At 48.0% G+C, this 25,957-nt stretch overlaps 2 protein-coding genes across 3 annotated transcripts in view; both read right to left on the bottom strand.

The window, feature by feature from the left end:
* Positions 1-7,377: 7,377 nt before the first annotated feature.
* Positions 7,378-16,341, bottom strand: tars2 (threonyl-tRNA synthetase 2, mitochondrial). The gene is made up of 18 exons (XM_056602324.1): positions 16,141-16,341; positions 15,515-15,687; positions 15,313-15,427; positions 15,056-15,177; positions 14,654-14,762; positions 13,631-13,695; positions 13,440-13,518; positions 12,588-12,734; positions 11,193-11,291; positions 10,732-10,901; positions 10,363-10,525; positions 9,739-9,876; positions 9,332-9,409; positions 8,732-8,832; positions 8,212-8,313; positions 8,035-8,107; positions 7,770-7,884; positions 7,378-7,607 (listed from the first exon to the last, which is right to left on the bottom strand). The coding sequence occupies exons 1-18, from the start codon at positions 16,240-16,242 to the stop codon at positions 7,465-7,467; spliced, it is 2,094 nt and encodes a 697-aa protein (XP_056458299.1). The 5' UTR covers positions 16,243-16,341; the 3' UTR covers positions 7,378-7,464.
* A 3,309-nt stretch (positions 16,342-19,650) lies between these two features.
* Positions 19,651-25,957, bottom strand: part of LOC130391947 (regulation of nuclear pre-mRNA domain-containing protein 2-like) — a 30,710-nt gene continuing 24,403 nt past the window's right edge. The window contains exons 3-11 of one of the 2 annotated variants that reach the window (XR_008896954.1): positions 25,041-25,285; positions 24,563-24,615; positions 24,331-24,457; positions 24,027-24,202; positions 23,470-23,752; positions 23,098-23,358; positions 22,258-22,425; positions 19,982-22,145; positions 19,651-19,782 (exon numbers count right to left, since the gene is read on the bottom strand). Coding sequence is in view for 1 of the 2 variants with exons in the window: in XM_056602313.1 (XP_056458288.1) it covers positions 20,059-22,145; positions 22,258-22,425; positions 23,098-23,358; positions 23,470-23,752; positions 24,027-24,202; positions 24,331-24,457; positions 24,563-24,615; positions 25,041-25,285 (3,400 nt within the window). In the remaining variant the exon portion in view is untranslated. Of the gene's footprint in view, positions 22,146-22,257; positions 22,426-23,097; positions 23,359-23,469; positions 23,753-24,026; positions 24,203-24,330; positions 24,458-24,562; positions 24,616-25,040; positions 25,286-25,957 lie in introns of both variants that reach the window. The other variant, XM_056602313.1, reaches the window with a different exon arrangement.

The raw sequence follows: 25,957 nt of genomic DNA on the forward strand, positions 1-25,957 counted from the left end.
CTGGTTCAACCGTTCACTTGAGCAGTGCAGCTGGTGGGGGCTCGGACCGGGGGTCCGTGGAGAGCCCCTCCTGCTCACATCTACGTCACCACACGGCTGGACGGGCTGGGTGTGAATACGTGACTGACCAGGTGCCAGAAGAAGAGGAAGAAAAACAAGAGAGAGCAAGAAGGAAAGAGAGCGAGTGTGTGTGTGTGTGTGTGTGTGTGTGTGTGTGTGTGTGTGTGTGTGTGTGTGTGTGTGTGTGTGTGTGTGTGTGTGTGTGTGTGTGTGTGTGTGTGTGTGTGTGTGTGTGTGTGTGTGTGTGTGTTGAGTTATGATCCTACTCAGCCTAACACCGGGGCTTAGTGATAGCCAGAGCAGGCTGCTTTTCTTGGACAGGCTTGTAATAACGCAGACATGGAGATGGGATGGAGATTAAAGTTCAAAAGAGCCATGTGAAGCCGGATCCATATGGACTGTCACCAAACGACAGAGCGACTGCCCATCCAACGCCCCAGTACAGAGCAACGCCACTGGGAACCATCACGGCCGGCCCAGTACAGAGCAACGCCACTGGGAACCGGCCCAGTACAGACCAACACCACTGGGAACCATCAGGACCACACCATCCCAGTACAGACCAACACCACTGGGAACCATCAGGGCAGGCCGCAGCAACGGCCATAAGCACATGGCAGTCGGGAGTAGCTGGTGTGTGCGTGGGTGCGTGTGTGCGTGCATGCCTGCGTTTGTGTGTGTGTGTGTGTGTGTGTGTGTGTGTGTGTGTGTGTGTGTGTGCGTGCGTGCGTAGCTAACGTGTATTAGAGAATATCAATGTGAACTTTTGTTCAAATGCAATTTGTGTGTGTGTGTGTGTCTGTCATTTATTTGTATGTGAGTATATCAAAGTGAACTTTTGTTGAAATGTAATTTATGTGCGTGTGTTTGTGTGTATGTGTGTCAGTGGTATATGTGTATGCGAGAGGTAAATTAATTTATTTGTGTGTGTGTGTGTGTGTGTGTGTGTGTTTTTGTGTGTGTGTATTTGATCAGTGGGTTAGATAATATCTTTACCCAGGAGCAGCATATTTATTAGTAACTGCAACTAGCCCGAGGCAACTACCATGAACACCAGTGATGTGTGAATTGCGCTCTCTCTCTCTCTCTCTCTCTCTCTCTCTCTCTCTCTCTCTCTCTCTCTCTCTCTCTCTCTCTCTCTCTCTCTCTCTCTCTCTCTCTCTCTCTCTCTCTCTCTCTCTCTCTCTCTCTCTCTCTCTCTCTCTCTCTCTCTCACATAATCTTAATTAAGAAAATATCAACAAGTCACCATTCATAAACGCAGGATCACGAGTGTGTTCGTACGGTGCATATCCAGGGAGTTCCGAGCTGTAGATCAGTAATCTGTCTTGAATGTGAGTAACGATCCTCTCGATCTAGAATAGACTGGTCAGGGGAACGCTACATCATGTCATACGCACACGCAAATACCCACACACACGCATTTCATCCACGCACACAGACATTCACTCCAACATACACACACACACAAGCAAGCCCAAAGAAGCAGACCGAGAGGGCCCGCGGAGCCTAAGCCCAGCAGGGCTGTGATCCCTGGGCACTGGGAGCAGGAGTTAATGAGGGCCCCGGGGCCCTAAGGCCCCCCAGGCCAGCAGCAAGGCGTTGAGTCGTGACACCGCAGGCCCTTCTGTGACCATATAAGCATGGAGAAAGGGGGCCTTAAATGGGTCAATTAGAGTGTTAACTCGTTAAGACGGTACTAGTTAAGACCCGTCACATGACCCGCACCATAGGGAAACACAACAACAACAGAGGGCTCACGTTAATCCACGGGGCGGCCTGGGTATGGGCCGAGGGGGACGAGGCGAGCGGAGATGTTCACTCTGTAAGAAGAATGCTAAACATGGATATTGACGAGGCGATGGGGGCCCCCCTGTGGTTTTACACGCTGTAACTTGTCCCACAATGGAGGCTCCGAGTTGTTGGTCTAAAGAGCTGCGCGGCCTGGTTCCAGCCCCGCAGGTCGAATAATAGCGCTCATTTCAGGAGACGAGGAGGTGGAGGGGGAGGACAGACTAATGGCAGAAAGAGAGACCTAAAGCACAGAGAGAGGGATTTTGAGGGAGAGAGAGAGGAGGGAGAGATAGAGTCAGACAGGGAAGGGGGGAGCGTTAATGGCAACGCAAAGGCAGCCAGAGGAATGTCAAGCCGGCCGAAGAAGGATGAAAGGAAACTTTGGAGAAAGAGATAATGGCCGAGGGAAGGAATGAGGGAAGATAAAAGAAAAGAAAGAAGGAAAAGGGAAAGAGGAGAAAGAATGAAAGCAGGCAAGGGGGCAGCCATTTAGAGTCTAAATGGAGTCAATATTTGCTCCATTCCACGTATCCGATGGCTCAAAGGGCGGGGTGTCTGCTAATAGCCTAGCGACCCACCAGCAGAGCACTGGCCTCCCTGCAGCAGGACCATTGTTACAGTGGCAGGGGAAGCACTCGACAACAGCCACGGGCAATCCAGCCCCTCCAGCCCCTCCTTTACACTGGAGGCCCGGTTCTTTGTGAGCACAGGTGTAAGCCCTATGTGTGGCCATTGATAAGGTGAGGTGGGTGGGATTTTATGAGGGAAAGAGGGGGGGGGGGGGGGGGGAGGACAGTGTCATATGGGGTCAAAAAGGCGTAGTAGACGTTTCGGAAGCTCCATTACCACCGCCCATCTACTGGTTTGAGGGAGGGCTATTATTAGGGCCAAAGTTATAGTGGGGCCCAAAATGGCTCTGGCAGTTGGCACACTAACTGTTTTCCATTGAAAACGATCTATTTTGTCGTTGCTATCGGAGTGAAGGTGGAAAAACACCTATCTACTTTATTGAAAGATATAAAAAAAAGATTCAGGAAAAGTCTGTTTTTCACAAAACCTTTACTCCAAACCAGATTTAAACAGAGTTTAACAGGGTGAGATGTAACAGTTATAGTTTCATTCCAGAGGGTTTATTTATGAATGAAATGCTCAGCTGCAGGTCAGAGGGGTGAGGAGCAGACACGGACTCTATCTGGACCCTAATTGGCTAAAAAAGGCTGCTGGAAATAACTGTGTTCCAATATTCACCACAAAGAATGACTCACTGTTTCCTATTCATGGAGCCGCTTGGCCATATATGTACACATCAACAACAAACAACCGCATCTATGTGTGCGTGAAGAGGCATCTTTATGATATATGGGATTGAACGGCACACAGAGTTAATAAGCGATTCAGTATGTTTCCACTCAAGGCTGGCAATGGACCACTGTGGGGCTTTCATTACAATCTGCATCTGTGCATATGGCATTTCCATGAAGTCATACTGGCACAGCTGCAGCCTCAACCTAGGATGCATCTGCAAGCAAATCCGTATAGGTCTGGGGCACAGCAAGAAGTGCATGCACAACCCATTTGCACTGGTACAAACACATGAACGCCGGGACCAATTCACACCTCACAAAGCCTTCATGCGATTTGAAACGTTGATGAAAGAAGACTCTGTGTTGGCCCTGTCATGCAAACCACAGCACCCTCCTCCCCTCGCTGGCGTCTGGTATTACATGACCGGCCAGGCCTCCCCCTCTCTTTCAGGGTCCCTCCTAGCCCCCGCTCAGGTTTAGGTTACCCTCCAGAAGCTGGGATCTTCAAAACAAGCTTAAGGTCAGGGTGGGAGGTCAACGTCCTTACTCTCTCTCTCCCTCTCTCTCTCACTCACTCCCGCTCTCTATGCATTCGTTTACCCAGGAGTATCCTGGAGATATTTAAATAATACACGAGAGATACGTGACAGCACTCAGAACTAATGCTCTAATACCCGTGGCATCAGTTGTGGCTGCACGGGGAAGTATTTTCTGTGGAAAGATAATTCATTGTTTTTATTAGTCACTTGGTCCACTGTTTTAGATTAAGGAAATCCTCTTTTTACGGAAATCTGTTGAGAATTCCAGGCTCTACAGGGATGGGGAGCCCCCTTAAACAAACACGTTGACACACGAAGCAAGATGACAATGAATAACCCATAATAAAAATTACAACCCAATAATATTATTGCGTTGACAAGATAGTTGGACCGAGAAAACAATTGAGAGATCCGATACAAAAACAGGCAGGAATGTTCAAAAACATTGTAAGACAGACGTATTTCTATGGATGTCTATATATGGTGGTATTGTATTGCTAGTAGAGTGCTCATTTGTAAAAAAATTCGTTGAGATTCTTTTACTCTCTGAACTGCGCTTCATTGCCACCGGTTTGTTATTTTGGACTTCGACCATAAATCTACTGGAAGTCACATGCGTTGGCACACACTCAGGTCTGCAAGTTCTTAACGTCCCCAACTCTCCCTCTCCCTCCTATAAAAAAAGTGGCAGAGACCTTACAGTGTGTCACTGGGCGGAAAGAACGGCCACTGTAAATATTGGTCGAAAAAAGGGAAAGACCCCAACAGTCATGAGCAGCTTTCTTCTAATTGTCTTCTTAACTGGCCAGAGAGACAACAAGACCTTTGACCTTGGCGTGAACCCGCGACTCCTCCCTCATGAGTTTCAGCAGGTTGGCTAGAACAATAAACCACAAGCCTCCTCCACACAGAGCCTATTGATTGGACAGAGGCAGGGAGCCTCCTGCTCCGTCCAGCGCTCTGCAGTCTCAGTTTAATATCTCTCCCTCGAGATATCAGGATTCAGGATGTAAGATCAGGTCAAAATGTGTTCAAGCATAGCAGACATACTTGACAAAGTGGGAGCCAGCATGACGATGTGTGTGTGTGTGTGTGTGTGTGCGTGTGTGCGCGCTCTTACACATCACAGACATCTTTGATTATGTGCCTCCATGTAAACGCTTGTGTATTGCCTACTAAAATATGTGTAATGTATTTGTGAATCTGTAAACACAACCACCAAGTCTCCTCCCACATGCTCCAATGTGAGGTAAGCTGGAGCAGCAAAAGGTGTTTCAGCGAACTACACACTGTTGGATGAGAATGGAGAGTTTGTGAGAGGTGGGGACTGCCAGGCTAAACAAACAGGGCTGCGGGCAGTCAGAGACACAATCACACAAACTCAGACATACAGAGAGCCAAGAACATTCTGGAGGAGAGAAGAGAGGAAATATTAGAATGAGAGAACGAGGGAGGATTGAGTGGAGAGAGGGGAGGGAGAGAGAGAATGGGGGCGAGAGAGCAGGCGGTGCGGGTGGGCCCGCATGCATGCAGGCTTTGGGAGATCCAGAGGAAGAGAAAACCCTCCGACAGCTTTCTTCCACTGGCTCTCCATTCTCTTATTCACAGGGCACCCAGGCAAACACGGCCCCACCCAAAATGACCAGTGTGATTGGAGTTATTTTTTATTAACCCACCTGTCGAACAGTGTAAACATTCCATATGATTCTTGGAATTCCCTTTTGTCATAATTTACAAGTCCCTATCCAAACATTAGCCAAACACACACACACACACACACACATTGAGTCCATGTCACTGACACACAAACACGAGATTGGGTGGGGAAAGGAAAATCATTCAAACTATAGTGTGTGAGTGTGTGTGTGTGTGTGTGTGTGTGTGTGTGTGTGTGCATGAACATCAGCGGTTGCAACTGTACGGCCCGTCAATGTTTGACACAGTTAGTCCTACAGATCTCCTGTTATTGTTGGCTTTCAGCGCTGTTTGGGCAGGGGTCTGACTCTGCTCTGTCCCTCTATCTCTCCCCTTCTCTTTCACTCACTCCATCCATCAGTCAGAGCACCAGTTCCCTTTCTCCTCTCCTCATTCTACCATACACATGCATTTACAACTTGGCCCACACAGCCTCACTAATCACTATTTATAACAGGGAAGGCAGCCTCGCCTCACATGCTCTATTTCAGGAGGGCAATCTTCAATCACAGGGGCTGACAGGTTCTCAGTGATGCTGGAACAATACAGCCGAGGGGCTGTTTGTCTCCGGCCAGGCCGGCTCTCTTAACACAAGAAAAAAAATATCAGAAGTAAAAAAGTTAATTTTAAGATGACCTTCAGTATAGCTTTTGTAGGCCCTCGTCTTTAGGATACATTCTCACCAGGGGAGAATAAACAAAACTAACTTTACGCGTCGGGGTGATTTCCTATCGTCGGTATCTTGACTTGGACGGGGGCCAGCGCTCTGGCAGGGCTGTACTCAGCCGGTGGAAGATAGCCATCTAGAGCTATTCCAACTCTTTGTCTCTGACTTCATAACTTTACAGTAAAGGGGACTTTGTTTCGGCTCCCACCCACCCACTCTATTTAGTCTTTAGCTAAAAATAATTTTCTTTTTGAATGAAGGATTGCTTTGTGAGCCTGAGTGGAATGGGAAGATAGTAAAGACAGAAGATACAGGGAGAGAGGAGGGGGGGGGGGCAGGTTGAGGAGAACCTGATACTGTTATCTACGGAGTAGTAATGGCTCTCAGAGTATTTATGGTACCTAATGGTGTGCGTCATCTGCATCCAACTGTGAACAGTAAATTAAGAGTTTAGAGGGGAATCCAAATTCTACACCATTATGAGTCCGCCTGGAAAAGAAGCAGCCAATACAACACTTATAAACGTAGAGCTGAACTGCAGACTTAATACATCTGTTCTCGACCCATGGAGGAAAAGGATTTTTTGTGTTAACATAAATTTCATTTAGGTGTGTGTGATGACCCTCAGGCTACACGAGTCAGAATCAGCGGCAGATGTGATCTGCCCGTTGCACACACCACCAGCGAGCTACGAGCTGGTCAAACTCTCCTAATGTGTTCCAAACATGGCTTAAATTGAGCTTTTGTGTCCTAACAGAGAGCAGAGGCCCTGCTATGGTGGGAGGGAACCCCTTTTAACCTTTTGGACTCTCAGGTCCGGACCTGTGCTCCAACAGAGCTTAACACCATAATTCACCACCTCTCAGCACCCAGCACTGCTTTTGTCCCTTCCAGCCATCCACCACCCAAACAGCCCTCTGTGCATTGCATTCCCCCTGCCACAACTACATCACACACACACACACACACACACACACACTGTAGAACCCCCCCCCCCCCATACACACACACACATCCATTCCACTGCCAGCTCTCAATTAAAAAACATGGAAAAAAACTGTCCCTTTCTGACCCCCTTCCGGACATGACTGTTTCCACTAAACACGCACCAGGAAACACACCCGGTCACCCCTGCTCTGCTCCTATTTTAGTCAGAGCCGGTCCAGAGCCTCCCCTCCCCTCCCGTGTTTTTGAAAGATATGGTGGGCCTTCTGTGATTTACACACACGACCCAATCATAGATTCAAGGGTTTACAAATCCTAACTGAATTGATAAAAGACAATTGAAACAACATAATAGTAAAGACCAAACGTCAGATCATTAAATATACATTTATTACAAATATTTAGCAAGGGAAGCATGATGAGGACCGCAGCGAGGAAGAAGGCGGGACGTCCAGCGGTGTCAGAACTCCTCCTGGTTGCTGCGCGAGTCTCGGAGCAGCGTGAGCGCGGAGAGGACCTCGTCCGTCGGCCTCCTGCCCAGCTGCTGCCCAGCTCGGGTCCTCACACTGACCGACTCGCTCACACACTCCTTCTCCCCCACCACTGTGAACGAACACACACACATACACACATTGTTTCCTTATTAAAGTACAACATGTAGTCCTAGAACAGGACTAGCCTTGAATGATGTTTGAATATATTAGTAAATCACAACTGCAGCAGCACGTGCCCTCCCTCCACTACATGAAGAGCCCATCTTCTTACCAAATATGTAGTTGTACTGGGCCAACTGGGCTGAGCGGACTTTCTTGCTTAAGGTCGCTCCGTGCTCTTCGTTCAACTCGGCCATGAAGCCAGCTTCATGGAATCGCTGAACCACCTTAAGAATAAAAACAAGTAGTTCCCCAAGTGAGAATCAAATGTGGTACACAGGTCCGGGCTGCTGGCACCAGCCCATCCACTAGCATCATATTCTGGATAAAAAACAGCCCTTCAGACTGTGTGCATTGTACATGATTCAAAGACTGACCTGCTGGGCATATGACTCACAACCGCCCCCTACGGGAATAACCATGACCTGCGCCGGAGACAACCACAGCGGCCTGGGAGAGAGGGAAGGCAGACACAGGCAGACGGGTTACAATAATACAGCTGGCCCAGGATCAGCGGCGTGACAAAAGCTTTAATTATAATGCAGTCTTGTCACCATTTCCCTCCAAAGTTCTCTGCCAGGATAGCGATCATTCTCTCCAGGGAGCCCAGCACTGCTCGGTGCACCATCACGGGCCTGTGGCTCTGTCCGTCTGACCTGGGCCAGCCAAAACAACAACAGCAGCAGCAGGTGGGTGAGAACAGAGCGGGGCTGGAGCTCTGCTGAGATCGGATCAACGGGAGTGCAGGGAACACACACACACACTCGGCTGGTGTTGAGTCACGAATCATATCAAGGAGAGAACTAATCTCTTCCCAAATCGAGTTGGAGCCAAGCAGCATTTAGCCTGTTCCCAGCGCAATTATTCCACTTCAAACAGAACATGCACGGAGACGGGCCCAAAGACATGCATGAATATACATAAATACAAACACACAGCGTCTCCTCACCACCAAACACATTTGGGTGCGGGCGATGCAGATTAACAAGAGATATGGGAGGGAAATCAAGGGTATTCCCCTTCACTCACACTGACACACACACACACACACACACACACGTTTGAGGGACTCACCCGACATACTGAAGATCAAATCGGATTGGCAGCTGGAAGTCCAGTTGGATGGTTGCACACTGGTGCTGTCGGCCAATGGCGTCTTTGATCAGGATATCAATCTAAGGGAGGGATGGGTGGGTCAAAAATGGGCAAAGAAAGCACACACAGATCAGACTGTTTTCTTAGTCCAACCGTTTCAAAATTGAAATGAAGCGGGAGGACGTAGCGCCAGCAGAGCAGGGCGAGATGGCGTTGAAGAATGTCGGTGTGTTTAATTAGAGCAGGGTATGCGTGTCCACCCCCCCCCCAGTGCTGAACCACAGAGCCTCCCTGAGGTGTGGGGACCAGGACCTCGGCTGAAATGGCCACAAAGCGTCCTTCAATACAAGTCGATTGTGTTTGTCCGTGTCAGTCGATAAGAAAACGATTAGGGTATGAACCCTTGAAACAACTTAGTGCATGGTTTCCAGACTGCAACTATTTGAATATTGGTCAAAGTGCAGAGGTCATTCCGTGAATGCTCCAGCGACCACACATTACACCAGAGAACAACAACACTGCTCAGCGCGGCTCAAGGCTAATCAGAGCATCAGCAGGAGCAGGGGCGAGGGGACCGACCTTTGGTCCGTAGAAGGCTCCGTCTCCTGGGTTCTGCTCCCAGCGCTCTCCAAACTGCTGCAGACTGCTCTGCAGCTGCTGCTCAGGTAGAGAGACACAGACAGACACAGGCGTGGGACAGAAGCATAGATCAATACCTGGCTGGGAATTCAGTGCTCCCTACCATACCAGGGAGTATCCATCTATACGTTACACAACAGCAGCCCATAACTCAAGTGAGGACAAGGCTAGAGCTATCCATCTTCCACACCAATGTCGTGTGTCATTAGTAAACTGGTATTCTACCCCGATGTGACCCATGGTTTACTATACATACACACTAACACCGCCGTTCACCTCCCTCCCACAGCCCCACATTCCTGAGGATGTCATCCCCTACGTGTGTGTGTGTGTGCGCGTGCGTGTACCTGCTCAGCAGTGTCCCAGAGTTGCGGCTCCCCCAGGCACGGCGTGGGCCGTGTGGACAGCAGGCAGTGGAAGGAGAACCCAAACACCCGGTACACACTCCGCACAAACTCCAAACACGCCACGATCTCCCCCTCCAGCTAAGGACAGGAAGCCCGGGTATAAACATTTCCCCTAGCGACCAGCGACAACAGAGAAGGTACCAAACCACAAGGCAGGGGGTTTGAGCAGATGCAACTCCACACAGTGCAGTCCTCTTTCCTGCAGGGCCCGGGAACGGCTTGGGTAATTGCGTCACGTCCTTTCAGAGGTAAGCATGTCAAGGGGGGGCATGCGAGCGCTTATGCTGAGTCAATGGGAGTCTTATGAGAGGTTGGAGGAACGCAATCAAGGGTCATGAGTCTCTCCCCCTCCCCCCAGCCAGCTGCCTTGGGCCCAGGATTACACATGGCAGTGATGGAAGTCCTGGTTATGCTCTGTATTTTAGTCTCATTATGGCATTAGGCCACTCGATCGGCGGGTATTCTTTAAACAGCGTGTGTTTGAGTTAAGAGACACACACACACACACACACACACACGGCAGAGGGGAATCGGGGAAGGATTTTTACTTCTGTGCGACTGTACCTGCTCAGGTGTGCAGAAGATGTGGGCGTCGTCCTGGCAGAACCGCCGGACCCGGGTGAGCCCCCCCAGGGCGCCGGACAGCTCGTTGCGGTGCAGGGCGCCGAAGTCGGCCCAGCGCAGGGGCAGCTCCCGCCACGAGCGCACACGCTGCTCGAACATCAGACTGGAGGCAAGGGGAGAGAGGACACCACGGGAAGAGGAGGACCGCATTAATACCACAGGCAGTTAGGGGGGAATAACAACTGAAGAGAAATGAGAAGCAAACAATAAATAATACATAGAGAAAATGCATACACAGAAAATATACCCACATCAAAGTGTGCGAGGGTGTGTGCGTGCGTTTGTGTGTGCACCCGTGCGTTTATTCACCAGTGTGCGGGGCAGTTCATGGGCTTCAGGGCGTAGGTCTGCGTGCCCTCCGACACCACGGTGAACATGTTCTCGCTGTAGTGCTCCCAGTGGCCCGAGCGCTCCCACAATGCAGTGCTGTACAGGGTGGGGGTCACGACCTCGTGGAAGCCCCGCTTACGGTACTCGCTCTAGGTAAGTGTGGAGAGTGGTCAGTTGTCAGGGAAGGTGTTGGGATGGCTAAAGGTCAGACAGTCCTAGGACAGGACCAGGTTAAGCAGCGCTATAACCTGGCTAAACGCCATGTTTACATGTGCTGGTGCACAAGCAAGCAGACTGCACATATTTATGTGTGATGTTGTAATTACTTTGACAGCTTCGCTCCCGGGACACTAGTGTAAACCACAAACTTCCGTCCTACTTTTGGGGGAAATTCCCAATGCCACATGCTGGAGTGAAAACACATAGGGTAGTGTGTGTACCTTTATGAAGTCGGTCAGAGTGTTGTAGATGTGAGCTCCCTTGGGCAGGAAGAAACAGCTGCCTGGACTGACATCATTAAAGAAGAAAAGCTCCTGGTCCTGAAGAGAACACATTAAAGTAGACCCCAATTACACTGTTAACAGTGTTTACTCACTTACCAAACACATTAAAGTAAACCCCTATTACTCCGTTACCAGTATTTACTCACTTACCAAAGACATCAAAGCAAACCCTTATTACTAGTATTTACTCACTTACCAAAGACATCAAAGTAAACCCTTATTACTAGTATTTACTCACTTACCAAAGACATCAAAGTAAACCCTTATTACTAGTATTTACTCACTTACCAAAGACATCAAAGTAAACCCTTATTACTAGTATTTACTAGGGGTGTGCCAAATAATCGTCATGACGATGCATCGCGATTCTAATTTTCACGATCTACTGCATCGATTGTTGACGCCAAGAATCGATTATTAATTTAAAAAAATGAATAATTATATATATTTTTATAAAGCCTATTCACTTTTTTTGGCATCAGTTTGTCCTCTTATGTTGATGAAATGATATTGTTGTTATAATGGCAGCTACTTCCAAAAGGGGAAATGTTTGAATGTTTTCATTTCATTGGTTTAAAGGACCACTGAGGCCATGTAAACGGCACTGATTATCCTTATTTAGTTATTTTAAGTTTTATAGATCCTTAGCACTTCTTGTCAGTGTATCCAGTAATAGTCGTTTCAATAAATACAGCTACGTATGAATTGAGTTGCTTTGAGTTATCAATTGAACACACTATCCAGATCATACACAGCCAGTCAGCCACTGGTAATGGCTTAATTTTTTTTTAACAGTGTTCAGGGAAAATTCGCAATGCATCGCAATAATTCAAGTATCGCGATGCATCGTGATAGAATCGCATCGTGGCATGTGAATCGTGATACGAATCGAATCGTGACTTCTTTGGCAATACCCACCCCTAGTATTTACTCACTTACCCAACACATAAAGGTAAACCCTTATTACTAGTATTTACTCACTTACCCAACACATAAAGGTAAACCCTTATTACTAGTATTTACTCACTTACCAAACAGATTGAAGTAAACCCCTATTACTCTGTTACCAGTGTTTACTCACTTAACACTTTTAGATATGTCCCTACAGAGGTAGGGACGACATACAGCGGGGATCAAACCCAGAACTTTTCAGCTGGGAATCACACCCAGATCACCAGAATACACACCCTTCTAATGAACTGTGAATGAGGCCCACTCCCATTTCTACCCCTTTCCCTTCCCCCTCCCCCTTGTTTTGAAGGGGTAAGGGGTAGAAATGGGAGTGGGCCTGAGTCCAGTATCCGCCAGAGGGTTAGGGGCTCCTCCTCTTACCTTACCGATGCGTCGGTGGTCTCTCTTGCGGGACTCCTCCTGCTCCCGCTCCCACGCCTCCCGCTCCTTCTCCCCGGGGAACGCCACGCCCAGGAGACGCATCACACCGGAACTCTGCGTCTGATTGGCCAACGTTACAGGGGACACCTGCATGTGCAAGACGTGAAGAGACAAACAATTGGATTAGTTATGCAATATTTTCCTTCAGGCAAACCGTGAAACTCCACCTGGTGTTGCACGGACAATACCTTTTTTTTAGATTGACGCAAAATTGACATATCTTGTTCAGTTATCCCTGAGCTTAATCTCTAACTGGATCTATTTGGTATTCCAAGAATTAATAGTAGCTTATGATGACACTTTGTAAACAAGGCCAAAGTCTTAGAGGAGTTCCTAGGGAACATTTCCTTAACATGTTTGTTGTAAACAAGACAGACTACATGGGGAGGCTTGGATGGGGGGGTTGAGGAAGTAACAACATCCTTGGTAGAGTTAACAAACACAAGAGGAGGGGAAGGTTGATAGAGACATACAGAAATGTCCACTTTCTCTTCTGGGAAAGAACTACCTCACTAAGCGCAGCAGCGAGCCCAAGCGAAGGTGTTTGCTACAGCCTCCAACAGGAAGCAGGCCTCTGACAAACATCCTGTGGCCGTTTCCAGCCAACATGCTACGGTGACCCAGTTACCCTCCCACTCTGCGGCTCCATCAGCTGCATGTGGAACATTCCACCGGCCCGCATGTTGAAGTTCACAAGTAGCCCATGAATTTAGGGTTAAGCACACTTGACCCTTACATCTAAATATATCGCTCATGGAATGGTTTGGAACTTTAACCACGGTAGAAACACACCTGGAGCATCTTGAAAACCTTGAGGACGCCCGTGTTGGGCAGTAGAGGCCCATCACACAGGCCCAGGCTGTCCCCACACCTGGAGGGAAGGAGAAGACCTTTTAGCTCCGTTAGGTGGAGTTCAACAGATACTATAAAAAATATATATATAAAGAGAAACACAGACAGACAGAAAGACAGAGAGAGATAACCTGTAAACAGTCAGAGTCTGCCCATCCATGTGCTCCTCCATAAGCTGCAGTCTCAGCTTGCTGTCCTATTAAAAAGCAGCACAAACAAAAGCACACAAAGGACCAACCCATCAGTACAGTGCTCAGCAGTAGCAAAGGCACACCTTTGACAGGAAGCATTCTTAGACAGTGCGCAACCCCACTGCCAATGGCAATTATCAAAAAGTATACAATACGTGTAACCACTCATTTACAAGCTGCAACAGGCATGGTGCCGGGGAAAAATCACTGTCAAGGCTGGCAAGGAAGGGGATTCACTGAGAAGCAGTTCATACAGCGACTGACAATTAATTGTGATGAATTAACAGGGGTATGGGCTATGATAACCCCCACTACGAGTCTCATTGTGGAAATACCAGAGACGAGAGTCTGACGTGTTATGCGCCATAACACCAACAGCAGAACGGTTATCCAAATAACAAGGAAGTGTACAACACTTGCGTTACAGTCCTGGAGCTATATATCTAAATGATATCATATAATACATAGATATCTATAATACATATTATCACGTCCAAAAGCTGTGTGCGCCTCCAGACGATGTTATGAATCACAAACGACTTTGTCGGGTTCTCCGACGTCTCTGGTTCTTCCACATCAATCTGAAGTAGACTGAACCGCGCGCTGCCCGCTGCCGGGCAGTGGTACTTTGCGGCGGTGGTGCCTCGCGGCAACCGGCGGCAGGCAGCATGTCGCAGTTCATGTACTTCAGGGAGTCAAAGCCAAAGTTCCTTTCCCCCCCAATTCCTTCTCAACCATGGCTGAGATAACCCCAACTACAGTCTCGTTGTGGAAATACAAGAAACGTCAAAGAACCGACGTGTTATGCGCCCTAAAATTATGTTATGACTGGAAAACATTACTAAATTACTTAATTTCTTGCAAGGAAAGGCTGAAGGAAAACGGTGGCAAACACAGATTTGCGCATGTTTTTGGTATATGTTCCTAATAGAGCGCGATTCACACACACACTTGAGTTCTGACCTGGAAGAGCTGCTCGACGGCGCGTGTGTTCAGCTGCAGCGTGGACAGGGGCAGCTTGCCGCGGGCCGCCTCCTTGCACCTCTCTTCCACATCCCTCAGAGATAGGCTTCTGAGGCAGCCGGCAAGTTAGGAGACAACAACAAGGTCAAAGGTCAAGGACCTCAAGAAGAGTCCTCTGAATGGAAAAAAAACACGTTACGGACCGCTTTGAGGGTGGAGGGGGTTGAGGGTTAAGAGATCAAGCAGAGGTCGAGTCCCCAGTAAAGCCTTTGTCTACCTTCTTGTGGTCTCAGAGCAGCAGTACAAAAACATTCCAGTAATGTGCTCATTCACTAAGTGAAATTTAAAAAACGAAATGCATTAACACCTGCTAAATACCATATTGTGCATAAACAGCCTTACCCTGTGTCCAGCAGGTGATCGCAGTAGAGCCCAGAGTCAGACACTCCTTCTCTGCAAAGCTCCGCCCCAAATGCCCCCTCAAGCACCCCGCACAGAACACACACTGCTGTCCTCCATGCAGTCTATCAAAACAGAAGCAACATTTACAAAAGTTAAGGCATTAACAAAAACAAAATAAAGGAATTGACGTTTCATGAGATTGGAGAAACAGGAATATCACACAAAGAAAATAAAATATTAATGTTTAATAACGATGCCTTTTTGCCCTCTATGGTGTCAAATCCCAGAAGCTCCAGCTGACAGTCGTCCTCTAGGGGGCGCAGAAGTTCCCACAGCACACCGTTCACCTTGCTCACCAGAGGTCCTTTCACACTACAGGGGGAACACATACATGACAAACGATGAAGAAACAATCACCAGAAAGACAATTGTGGCGAGACCATTGTTTTCACACCTTACCGGGCCCTTTGAGACACTAAAAGGGGCGTGGTCACCCCAGCTCTTCCTTCTAGGGTCCTGCCATCAGCTAGACTGACAGTGATGAGCCCGTCTGAGGCCACCTCTTTCCGCCTATTGTGCACATCCCTGAAGGACTCAAACACCCGCAGTCGCTCAGACAGAGCATCGGACGCCTGCAGAGGGAGAATGCACAGAAGGGGCAGGGCGTGGGAAAGAAGTGTGAGTCAATACAATTCAAGGTACCTCACTACTGGACATATATTTTACAGACAAATCCGAAAAAGAAAGGAAGGATCAATTATGGAGGTAGGTCGGTAGTAAGGTGTAAGCATATTAAAATGTATATGTATGATACACCCTGAAATCACACACACACCTGCATTTTCTGAACCCAAATACAAATGAACAATAATAAAAACAAAAAACAGCATAACAAAAGTAACTAAGCAAAATACCCAGAAATTGAAATAAATTTGAAAGTTGGCTTTTTGATAACTTATCGCAAGCGCTACAGTAAATAACTTTTATTTGTAAAGCCTCATCCCTGTACCCAACACATCCATGATACCATCCACTGCTAGCATTAGCTATTGTACAACACTCGCCGCCAGAGCATGCTTGCACACCTTGTTGTAGCGCCTATGCGGGCCAAATGTGCGTAAAGATGACCGACAAAGACTCAGAGATCGACTTAAGAGCAGTGACACCCCCATTCTGAAACACAGCATTCACCGGTAGTCTCTACTGTAACATGTTACACCACGGTCTCCTCTACTGCAAGCGGCCATAACACCGGAAGAGTGAGCGACACACACGATGAACTTGATTGGCCACAGAGGAAGCGCGCGCACAAGTAAAACGTTGAGTGCGTGCACGTTCACGAGCATGTCTAAGCGCGTAAACGAATAGCAAACACAGAGGTCTTGGAAGATGCTCGTGCCCCGGGGCCAGACGGACGTTCTCACCTACAATTTTGGGGGCTTCTCAGGTTAAATATAATATTGATTAAAAAGCACATTAGGCCGAGTCTTTGCAGTTTGAAGAGATGAAAGACGGACTAACACAACATTCGTTCCGCTATAAAACTATCACTTCTGCATCATATGATGGAAATCTACTAAATCTTTACGAAGGGCAACCAAAAAGCTTAAAATGAGTCATTCGTCAGGCTTGATGCGCAACCCGATGCAACAATGCAAGGCCTATAATAAATTCTGCCCACGCAAAAATAATTTAACTTACTATGCAATTTGCAGCAATAGCTTTAGATTTAGTGAGAGCCAACTACACGAATAGCATAGAACATCAATTTACTTCCAATGTAATAAACATGACGGGATCTGACGCAAATTAGTAGACATATACATCGGGGTACATATTATTCAACAATGTTCTATAATGAGGAAAGCTCAATTGCTGCCTCTCCAAATAATATATGGTAGACTTTATTTTTTGCATGGCTAGATGATTTTATTTGGCCAACACATGCTCTACATACGGGATTTGATCAAACGATTACATTTGATACAAATGGGGCAGTTGAACTGAGAAACCAGTAGGGGGCGCTATAACCCTAAGAAAACATAGCATGGCATCTGATGAGGCCTATTGGTAAGTGGGGTACACGGTACACTAAGCCACGAAGTATAATACCTGTGTCTACCGGTATTATGCTAGCATTTAGTTTATTCCTACAACTCCTGACCAATATCACACCAAATATATCAAGGCCCTCCAGAAAAAAAAAATTATGTCTATTTAAGATAAGACTATTTAACTTTAGATTCATCAAGTGTCTTAAATGTTTAAAGGAGGCAACAGCTGCAACTATTTTTGAAAAGTGCATATTAACACAATGGGATTTAGTACTAAAAACGAATTTCTTATTTTTTTACCAATCACCCACATATAAAGAGGCCGATTAGAATTTTTCTTAAATAAAACTAATTGTCAAAATGTTAGGCTAATTGAAAGGTGGCCTGCATGCAGTTTGGTAATGAAATAATCAAAACACAATTTGAACTATGCTCGACAGTGGAGCATAGTGGAGCACATTACTGTTGCCTTGTGCAACAGTAATCTTTCATTTTAGGCGAGTTGTAGCTAACCGATTACCTAATTAAATAAACCATGTCTCAGACAAACAAACAAGTACCGAGTGTACTACAGATATTTCAGTAAATAGATTTAAAACCAGTCTTCTGCAGAAAGATTTGCAAAAGGTGTTGTGCAAATGTGAAGCATGCAAAAAAAAAAAAAAAAAAACATTGAAGTTACTAAAGTGGTGTTGTAATTTAAGCAATATTTAAAAAAAGGAACAATTATCATGGTAGTTGTGTTAAAATATCAATGAAAGGCATGACCTAGCTTGCAAGGTAGAGAAAGGATTCTGCGAAGATCAAAATGCCCTTAAGGTGTTCATACTCTCTCTACAACTGCATAATGTGTGCTGGTTCTGGACAACCAAAGAAGAAACCACACCTGAAAGGATTGGACTCTGATAAGCCATTGATAAAGCATCATTGATGAGGTTATAGCAACAGCAATTCAACTCTTCAGAACATGGACCATCCCCAAAACACACACACACAATTAGCTTTTCTTACATCAAAAGCATTTTCAAACTCTGGTAATGTTTTAAGCAGAGAAATACACGCATCAGCATGGTTATTTACAGATTCCTTGGGTTACTCCTCCTGTGAACGGGAACAAAATTAAGAGCAAAAAAACGAACAAGAAAGAGTACACGTTCATGTATACATCAAGGTAAATCACGCGGTCGACTGCGCTCTTCTATCAATCGGAAGAGGTTACAGAAAGGAAGAAAAAAAAAAAACATCCTAAACACTGCCTCCATCTTTTATCCTTACATTTTACAATGACAGCATTGGCCCATCTCGTAATGTTTGCTGCTTCATTTTGATGCGAGCATCATTTTTTTCCTTGATTTATATTCCACTTAAACGATGTGTTTGTATGCGTCTATGTGTGTGATACTGTGTGTAGCAGCATTATGATTTATAGAGATGCCAATTAATTAGGTACATACAGGTACCTAATGAACCGCCAAGAAACAATGTAAGATACATTAATAAAGTACCTTGGTGTACCACAGTGAATGGATACTCAGTGTATATTCAGGATGGTTACTTTAGGTCAGGGGATAGCAAACAATGAACTTAGACCTTTAGTAATTCTAATTTATTTTTTTCGCTTCAAAGAAGGATGAAAGTGTACCTGGGCGTACTTTACTGGGGTAATAAAAAGTAAAAAAAAAAAAAAAAGGAAGCATTTAGAAACAAGCCCTCTCATAAATTGTAGTTCTATGACATGGTTCATTACATAGAATAAAAAATCATCAAAACTTAATTATCAGACAAACAAAATAAATCACCATCGAAACTTTGAAAATTAAAATGTCTTTAAACCGCGCATTAAACAGATCCACTGACCAAATAAAGTACCTCCCCCCCAGTTTAATTGAAACTCTGGATTTTATTGTTATCAGTCAGTACATGTAGAACTGGCAGGAGTGTTTTTTAAACGGACCCCTCTCACCGCAATGACAACCATTCTAACAGTAAACGCACACACATGCATACCGACACACAAGCACCCGCACACCAACACACACTTCAAAGTAATCGGCACTCCCCTTGTGGTCTTGAGAAGACACAGCTGTTTGTGTGTGTGTGTGTGTGTGTGACAGTCGTGAAGTTCTTCTTGGACTAAAGCTCACTCAAGGCCTCCACTTGTTTTAACAGCAGAACGGAGGGAAGACCATCATTGCCTCCAATGAAAGAAAAGCTTGAAAGTAAATGACTTGTCAATTAAAACGCTCTGGCGTACACACAGGAGCTGTGGAAGATTCCGCAGGAAGAGAAACATTATTTACACAAAAAGATGGATGCCATTAGGGGGTCAACCACGGAAATCGAAATAGTACGAGTCAAAATCGGCCCGTCTTTGTACATCTCACTACTCTGAAAAAATAACTATTTTTAGGAAACAACCAGACTCTATGAAATTAAAACTATTTTAGAAGTACTTGTAAATCATTATCCTGTACATCAATCAGTACGCCTCCAACTGTCCCCCCTACCATGACCAGACCTCCCTCCCATTCTCAAGGAGAGGAAAGAGAAAGGAAACAGAAACAAGGCGAAAGGGAGAATCACTTAAAAAACAGAATAACCACCTGTGGTTTCCTTTCTACTCCAACTGTTTGTGAGCCTTCTCCCAGGTGCCCACAAGCTCATCTCCTGTAGCTGAAGGGGGAAGGAGGAGGCAGGTTAAGGAGCTGGTAACACCCTGCACTAGAGAACTAATAAGCAGCGATACGACTCTACTGCGCTGCACCGTACAAGCTGACTGAGTTGGCTACTTGGTTTGTATCAACAAGCTATTTACACCAAAGATGAGAACTGCGAGGAGTAATACGTATAGTGAAGATAACTGGGATCATACCAGTATGATTTTATACACAAACACACCAACGCCGTGTTGGATGCAACTAGCGCCGCGGCTTCTCGCAGACGACCACGTCAGTAGCGCGGGGGTAGGAACGGTCTCTTGGGTGCATGGAAGGGACCTGTATAGGGAGGGCCAGGGCGCTTGCCGCCGCGGTACCCCCCGGGGTGGTCTTTGTGAAGGCTTGGAGCAGGGGCCCGGCCACGCAGCATGGGTCTCTGGGGAATGGGATGAGGGAGGATAGGGGGCCGAGCACCGTGCAAGTGCAGCAGGGGGAGCGGGCCGCGGCTGTTAGGGCCTTGGCTGCGGGGGTGTGCCGGCGGGCTAGTGGGGGGCTTCAGGAGGGCAAGGCCCTTGCCGGGAGCAGAGGAGCGGGGAGGCGCAGACTCTGAGCTAGGGGATGGCGTGTTGGGGGACGGCGGGGTGGGAGAGCGGGAGTGGGAGAGAGTTCGGCCTGCCGGCTCATTCACCCTGCCCAGTAAGGGCGGGGGAGCCCCGGGCGTGCCGGGGCGGTGCAGGGGGGGTGCATGGCGGGGTACAAAATGCTCTTTAACCGTGCCAGGACGGGGCATCTTAGGGGCCTCGCCGAGTAGCGATGACATCAGGGGAGGTGGAGCTCCCCCTTTGCCCCCTCTAGGTCCTACCCCGGTCCCGCCTCGCACAGGCCCATCAGAGCGACCAGGGTGAGGGGGGGGCAGGGGCCGGTCGACAGGCACTAGCACTCCACCCACCATTACCGCAGAGGGGATGCCGGAGAAGCTGTGAGGAGGGGGCGGGCGCTGAGGGATGGGAGGGGGAGGGGGTCGGGGAATTGGTGGGGGAGGACCACCGAAGAAGGCAGCGAGAGGAGGCTGTTGGGAGTGGGGGTGGGAGTGGGGGTGGGGGTGAGGGTGGGGGTGAGGATGGGGGTGAGGGTGAGGGTGGGATGGTGCTTGCATGCTTTCCCCGTGGTACGCTATTTGGAACTGGTTCTGGGGAGGAGGGTGGTGAGGGTGGGGGAGAGGAGGATGATGGTGCTGTGGGAGGTGGTGAGGGGACGGTGGCGGATGCGGATGTTGCGGTGGCATCGGGGGCGCCCTGTCCTCGGAGCCCGACTGGCCCATATTGCAGGTAGTAGGTCCCGGGGGTCCAGAACGGGGAGAGGGGGGCTGGGCATCCATGTACTCCTCCTCTTCATACCACATGGCGGGCCCCTGCCGGCCAGGCGGCCCGCCCCCGTGCCTCGAGTCCCGGCCGATCACGCGGATGCTTTCTACGGTCTGGATGCGCTCCCCTGTGAGCGCTGCGTTGGGGTAACCCAGAGCAGGGGCGGCCGCTGCCTCTGTGCAGGGCGACACCAGTGTCTCGATGCGGTGGAAGGGACGATCCTTCCCCTCCCTCCCCGGGGAAAAGCCCTCACGTCCTTTCCCCTTGCCGTCTCTTTTCCCTCCCCGGGCCCCGTCGTCGGGGCCGGCCTTGCGAGAGCCAGATGGGGGCCGTCTATCGAGCACGGGCCTGGCGTTCCTCAGGGCCTTCAGCTGGGTGCTCAGTGCATCCTCCTTGATCTTCAGCGCCTCTACCAGGGCGGAGGAGGAGGGGGCCTGCTTCCTCGTGCCCTCCTCTTCCTTATGTTTGGAGGTCTTCCGCCCGGGGCCGTAGCGGGAAGAGGAGGCCAGGTAGTCTTCGTTTTTGCTGTTGGACGTGGGGGTGATGACGGCGTCCCAGGGGTCACTGCGGTAGGCGGTGGGGGAGAGGTTGTGACCCGCGGACGAGCCCAGGGAGTCCGACGCGGGCGTGTCCATGATCTCGTCCTGAGTGGGGGTGCCCGCAGCCTCGTCCCTCACCGGGGTGCCTTCCACCCAGTCGCCCCCTAGAGGACTCGAGTCGCCCAGCCCCAGACTGAAGCCCGGGTTGCCCTGCAGGAAGCTGTTGATCTTGGACTCTAGGCTGGGGGCAGCGACGGAGGGAGCAGCGGGGCGAGAGGGAGGGGGCGGTGGGGGAGGAGGGGACAACTCCGTCCCTTTCTCCCAATCTCTGGTTAAGCCCGGGGTGTCCCGTTTGAGGCTGTTGCCCGGGGAGGGCTTGTTTTTAGGGGTGGTCGGCGTGACGGGGGTCTTTGAGGCTGAGGATTCTGGGGAAGTACGGTTGGAATTTTTAACATTTTGCAGCAGCGAAGACAACCCTGGGAAAAGAAAGAAATTGGGTGGGGGATGTAGGAGACAAATAGGAAAATTAGCATTGCTTACAACTGTTTTCAATCTGGTATAAAACAAGGGGACCTGTGTGCTGCTCACCAGAGGTGTTGGTCTTCGTCAGAGCGTTGAGTATGCCCTCGGGAGTGATGTCAACACGAGACAGGATGCTGGCCAGGGCGGGACTTGGCGGGGCAGCTTTGGAGGCTGTTGATTGGCCCGAAGGCGTAGTGGGTGTGCCAGGAGAGGGCCGAGATGAGGGGCTTGCTGCTGATAGGAAGAGGGGGACATAAACACTGGCCTTAAGTTAAGATTAACATTGTTGAATATCGTAAACATCAAATGTTCCCTAAATGCATGCTCACTTTAATCATGGCGCTTCATATTGTGTTTCTTACCTGCTTCAATCAATCAGCTATTTTGACATGGCCTACTGATTGAAAGAAAACAAATGTGGCCTACAAGTCTGGATGCTTCTCATGTGTATATGTATAGTCATTGAACGCCAGCTACGTTTAATACATCAACATAAAGAACAGTCTGTAACTGAAGGGAAATAACATTGGTGTTCGACATTGTGGAGGGGGGGGGGGGGGGGGGGGGTTCAGTTCGCATTTTCAGTTTGCACGACTATTGTTTGGAACAGAATCACTAATGCATTATTCACTTTATATGTTGTACCTGATGGAAGTATGTTTTCTTTCCCTACGAGAGTTTTGTACTTTGTTAATGCATAATAATTAAAAAATATTTATAAAACATATATATATACTGTATATATTATTATTATATATTTTTTTTAATAATCGGCAGTCACGGTGGGGCCCTATTGTTGTTAAGGCGGCCGCCTTAACTATACAGTGCTGGGGGAAACACTGAATACTATAAATAATACAAATACAGTATAAACATTCGGGTCACTTTTCATACTATCCCACATACTTGTATTCTTCATGGCAGAGGTAATGGAACTAAGGATGGAGCTGATCTTCCCCAGGTCCACGTTGGCCAGGTTGACCCCCAGCGTCGTGGTGGGGGTGCTCTGGAGAGTGACAGCCATCGGGGATAGTGGCGTTGGGGCCGAGGCAGGGGGAGTGGTCTTGGGAGACTTCATTGTGGTGTCTGGGAGATTAAGCTTTGATGGAACGCCCACTTTGGTCGTCTTGGAAACAGCAGGGGATGCCTTCCCTGTCTTTTCATCAACTGGTGAAAGTAATATTATTCAAGTTTATAGTTTCATCCATGCATCAAACCAAATCACTAACATGGCACCATGGGGAACACCACTAAAGAGAGTTGGGTTGTTCCACTAACCTGATTTGCTAGAGCCCCCCTCCTCGTCAGACATGTCCATATCCTCTGGGTCTCTGTTGTCTCGGACCAGGTCCCCCTCGTCCATGGCCTTGCCATCAAGCTCAGGGTCCAGGGGGGCCCTGCTGGCTACCAAGCCCATGAAGGGGGAGTCGGAGCCGGACGGCGACGGGGCGTCCTCCGAGGGGGAGGGGATCGGAGAGTCCTCGGGCCCAGGCAGGGACGACTTGAGGGCATCCAGCTTCCTCTTCAGACTAGCCACGCGGTTGGCAAAGGCGTTGTACGCCTAGAGCACACCAAGACATAACGGGTACAAATGACTACAAAAATACATTTATCAAATAGTAAGAAAACAGCAATATGTACAATTAAATGTTTTTATTTGGCTAACTTTAATATTTTTGTGGATCTCAATTGATTCATTCATTGCAGGTCAAGTGGAAAACTTGTTTTATTGTATTATATCCATGACAGCGAAACTAACTAATCCATAATCACGGTTCCCAAGTATTCATGCTTTATGAAAACATTCAAAGGGGACGGGTGTTAAACCCACTCACATTGGCCACGATCTTGACCTCCTTGTACTGCATCTCGTAGAAGATGTCTGCGTTCCCCAAGGCGTCCTGCAGGGGCGGCCCCGTCGGCAGCTGCTCCTCCAGGAAGCTGACGAACTCCTGCAGCTTCAGACTGCCTTCCTCGAAGTCTGTGGCAAACTTGTTGCCGCCGGCCTTGTCTGGAGACGCAACAGAGGAGCAGGAGCATTCAGGAAACGGGGTGCTAGCAGGGCGGAGGGGGCTTCAGGGGAGGGTGAGAAGGGCAGAGAGGGCTTCAGGGGAGGGTGAGAGGCACACGGGATAACACCTTTGAGTCTCTTGAGGGCCTCGGTGCTGCAGACGTCCACCCTGAGCGCTTCCAGCTGCTTCTCCCTCAGCGCCTCCTCCTCCATCGCCCTCTTGTGCAGCGACAGCTGGTCTATGAACGAGCTGGGCTGGAGGCACAGGAGACGCACGGGGTGAGAGCATGGACAGAAACAACCTGTCGTACATCAGCATTTTAATAAATAAGATAATGGTAGAGCAAGCTGAGTACTCACGGTGAACTCTGCCACTATCTTTGACTTAAGGGCTGCCTTAGGGTTGGCTGGAGCTGGATGGAAGCATAAACACATGGTATTGTCAGACAAAAACATTAGTATTATTTATATATAACAGATTTCAAATCAATTGGTCACTCGCTCATCACGGATTAACCAATGGCGCGAGTCCAAATGCATGTTTATGAAATAAGAAGTTTTTAGCACAGTGAATTCAGTAAGAAGCCGTTTTCTTCGCTGCTGCAGTCAGGTTTTACAACTGATTTAACATTTAGCCAAGCAGAATATTAATGCGATAACAATCTTGTGGAATTTTATCAATAAAAAAAATCTAACAACCAAATACGTTTCATACGTTTCCCTTCATGTGCAATTAATCTTAAAATCATTATAAGATTATATTAACGATAAACATATTGAACCAAAATGATCAACACTCAACTACGTCAAGGCATGTGACTAGCGGCCATGAACCAACCTGGTGGAGCTTGAGCCTCCTTTTCTTTCGCTTTCTCCTTCTTCTCTTTTTCCTTCTCCTTCTCTTTCTCCTTCTCTTTCTCCTTCTCTTTCTCCTTCTCCTTCTGCCTCTCTTTTTCTCGCTCCCTCTCCCGGTCCTTTTTGGTGAGTCCGGCCTTGAACTGGGTGATAAGCTCCTCAGAATACACGCTCCGCTCCTCCCAGATGGTGAAGATCCTCTCCACGGACTTCCGCACCTTCACATCTCTAGGCATGATCAAGCAGACACAGCACAGGTTACTAATGCACCTTCATGACCAAGCAGACACAGCACAGGTTACTAATGCACCTTCATGATCAAGCAGACACAGCACAGGTTACTAATGCACCTTCATGACCAAGCAGACACAGCACAGGTTACTAATGCACCTTCATGACCAAGCAGACACAGCACAGGTTACTAATGCACCTTCATGACCAAGCAGACACAGCACAGGTTACTAATGCACCTTCATGACCAAGCAGACACAGCACAGGTTACTAATGCACCTTCATGACCAAGCAGACACAGCACAGGTTACCAATGCACCTTCATGACAAGCAGAAAAAGCACATGTTACTAATGCACCTTCTTGACCAAGCAGACACAGCACAGGTTACTAATACACCTTTCCTTTTCTAGCCATGACCAGAGACACAGCATTTAGGTTACTAATGCACCTTCCCTAGCCATGACCAGAGACACAGCATAGGTTACTAATGCACCTTCCCTAGCAATGACCAAGCAGACACAGCAAAGGATACTGCAGAACAGAGATAGTGATATGGTTGCAACTATTTCCTAATACAATGCTTTGATTTCCATTCTTCATTTTGAGGCACCATAAAACACTTAACATTTTCATTAACATTATTTTTTCTGTTCCTAGTAGTTAGAAT

Source organism: Gadus chalcogrammus, chromosome 11, assembly GCF_026213295.1.
Source record: "Gadus chalcogrammus isolate NIFS_2021 chromosome 11, NIFS_Gcha_1.0, whole genome shotgun sequence".
In the NCBI taxonomy this organism is placed as follows: Eukaryota; Metazoa; Chordata; class Actinopteri; order Gadiformes; family Gadidae; genus Gadus; species Gadus chalcogrammus.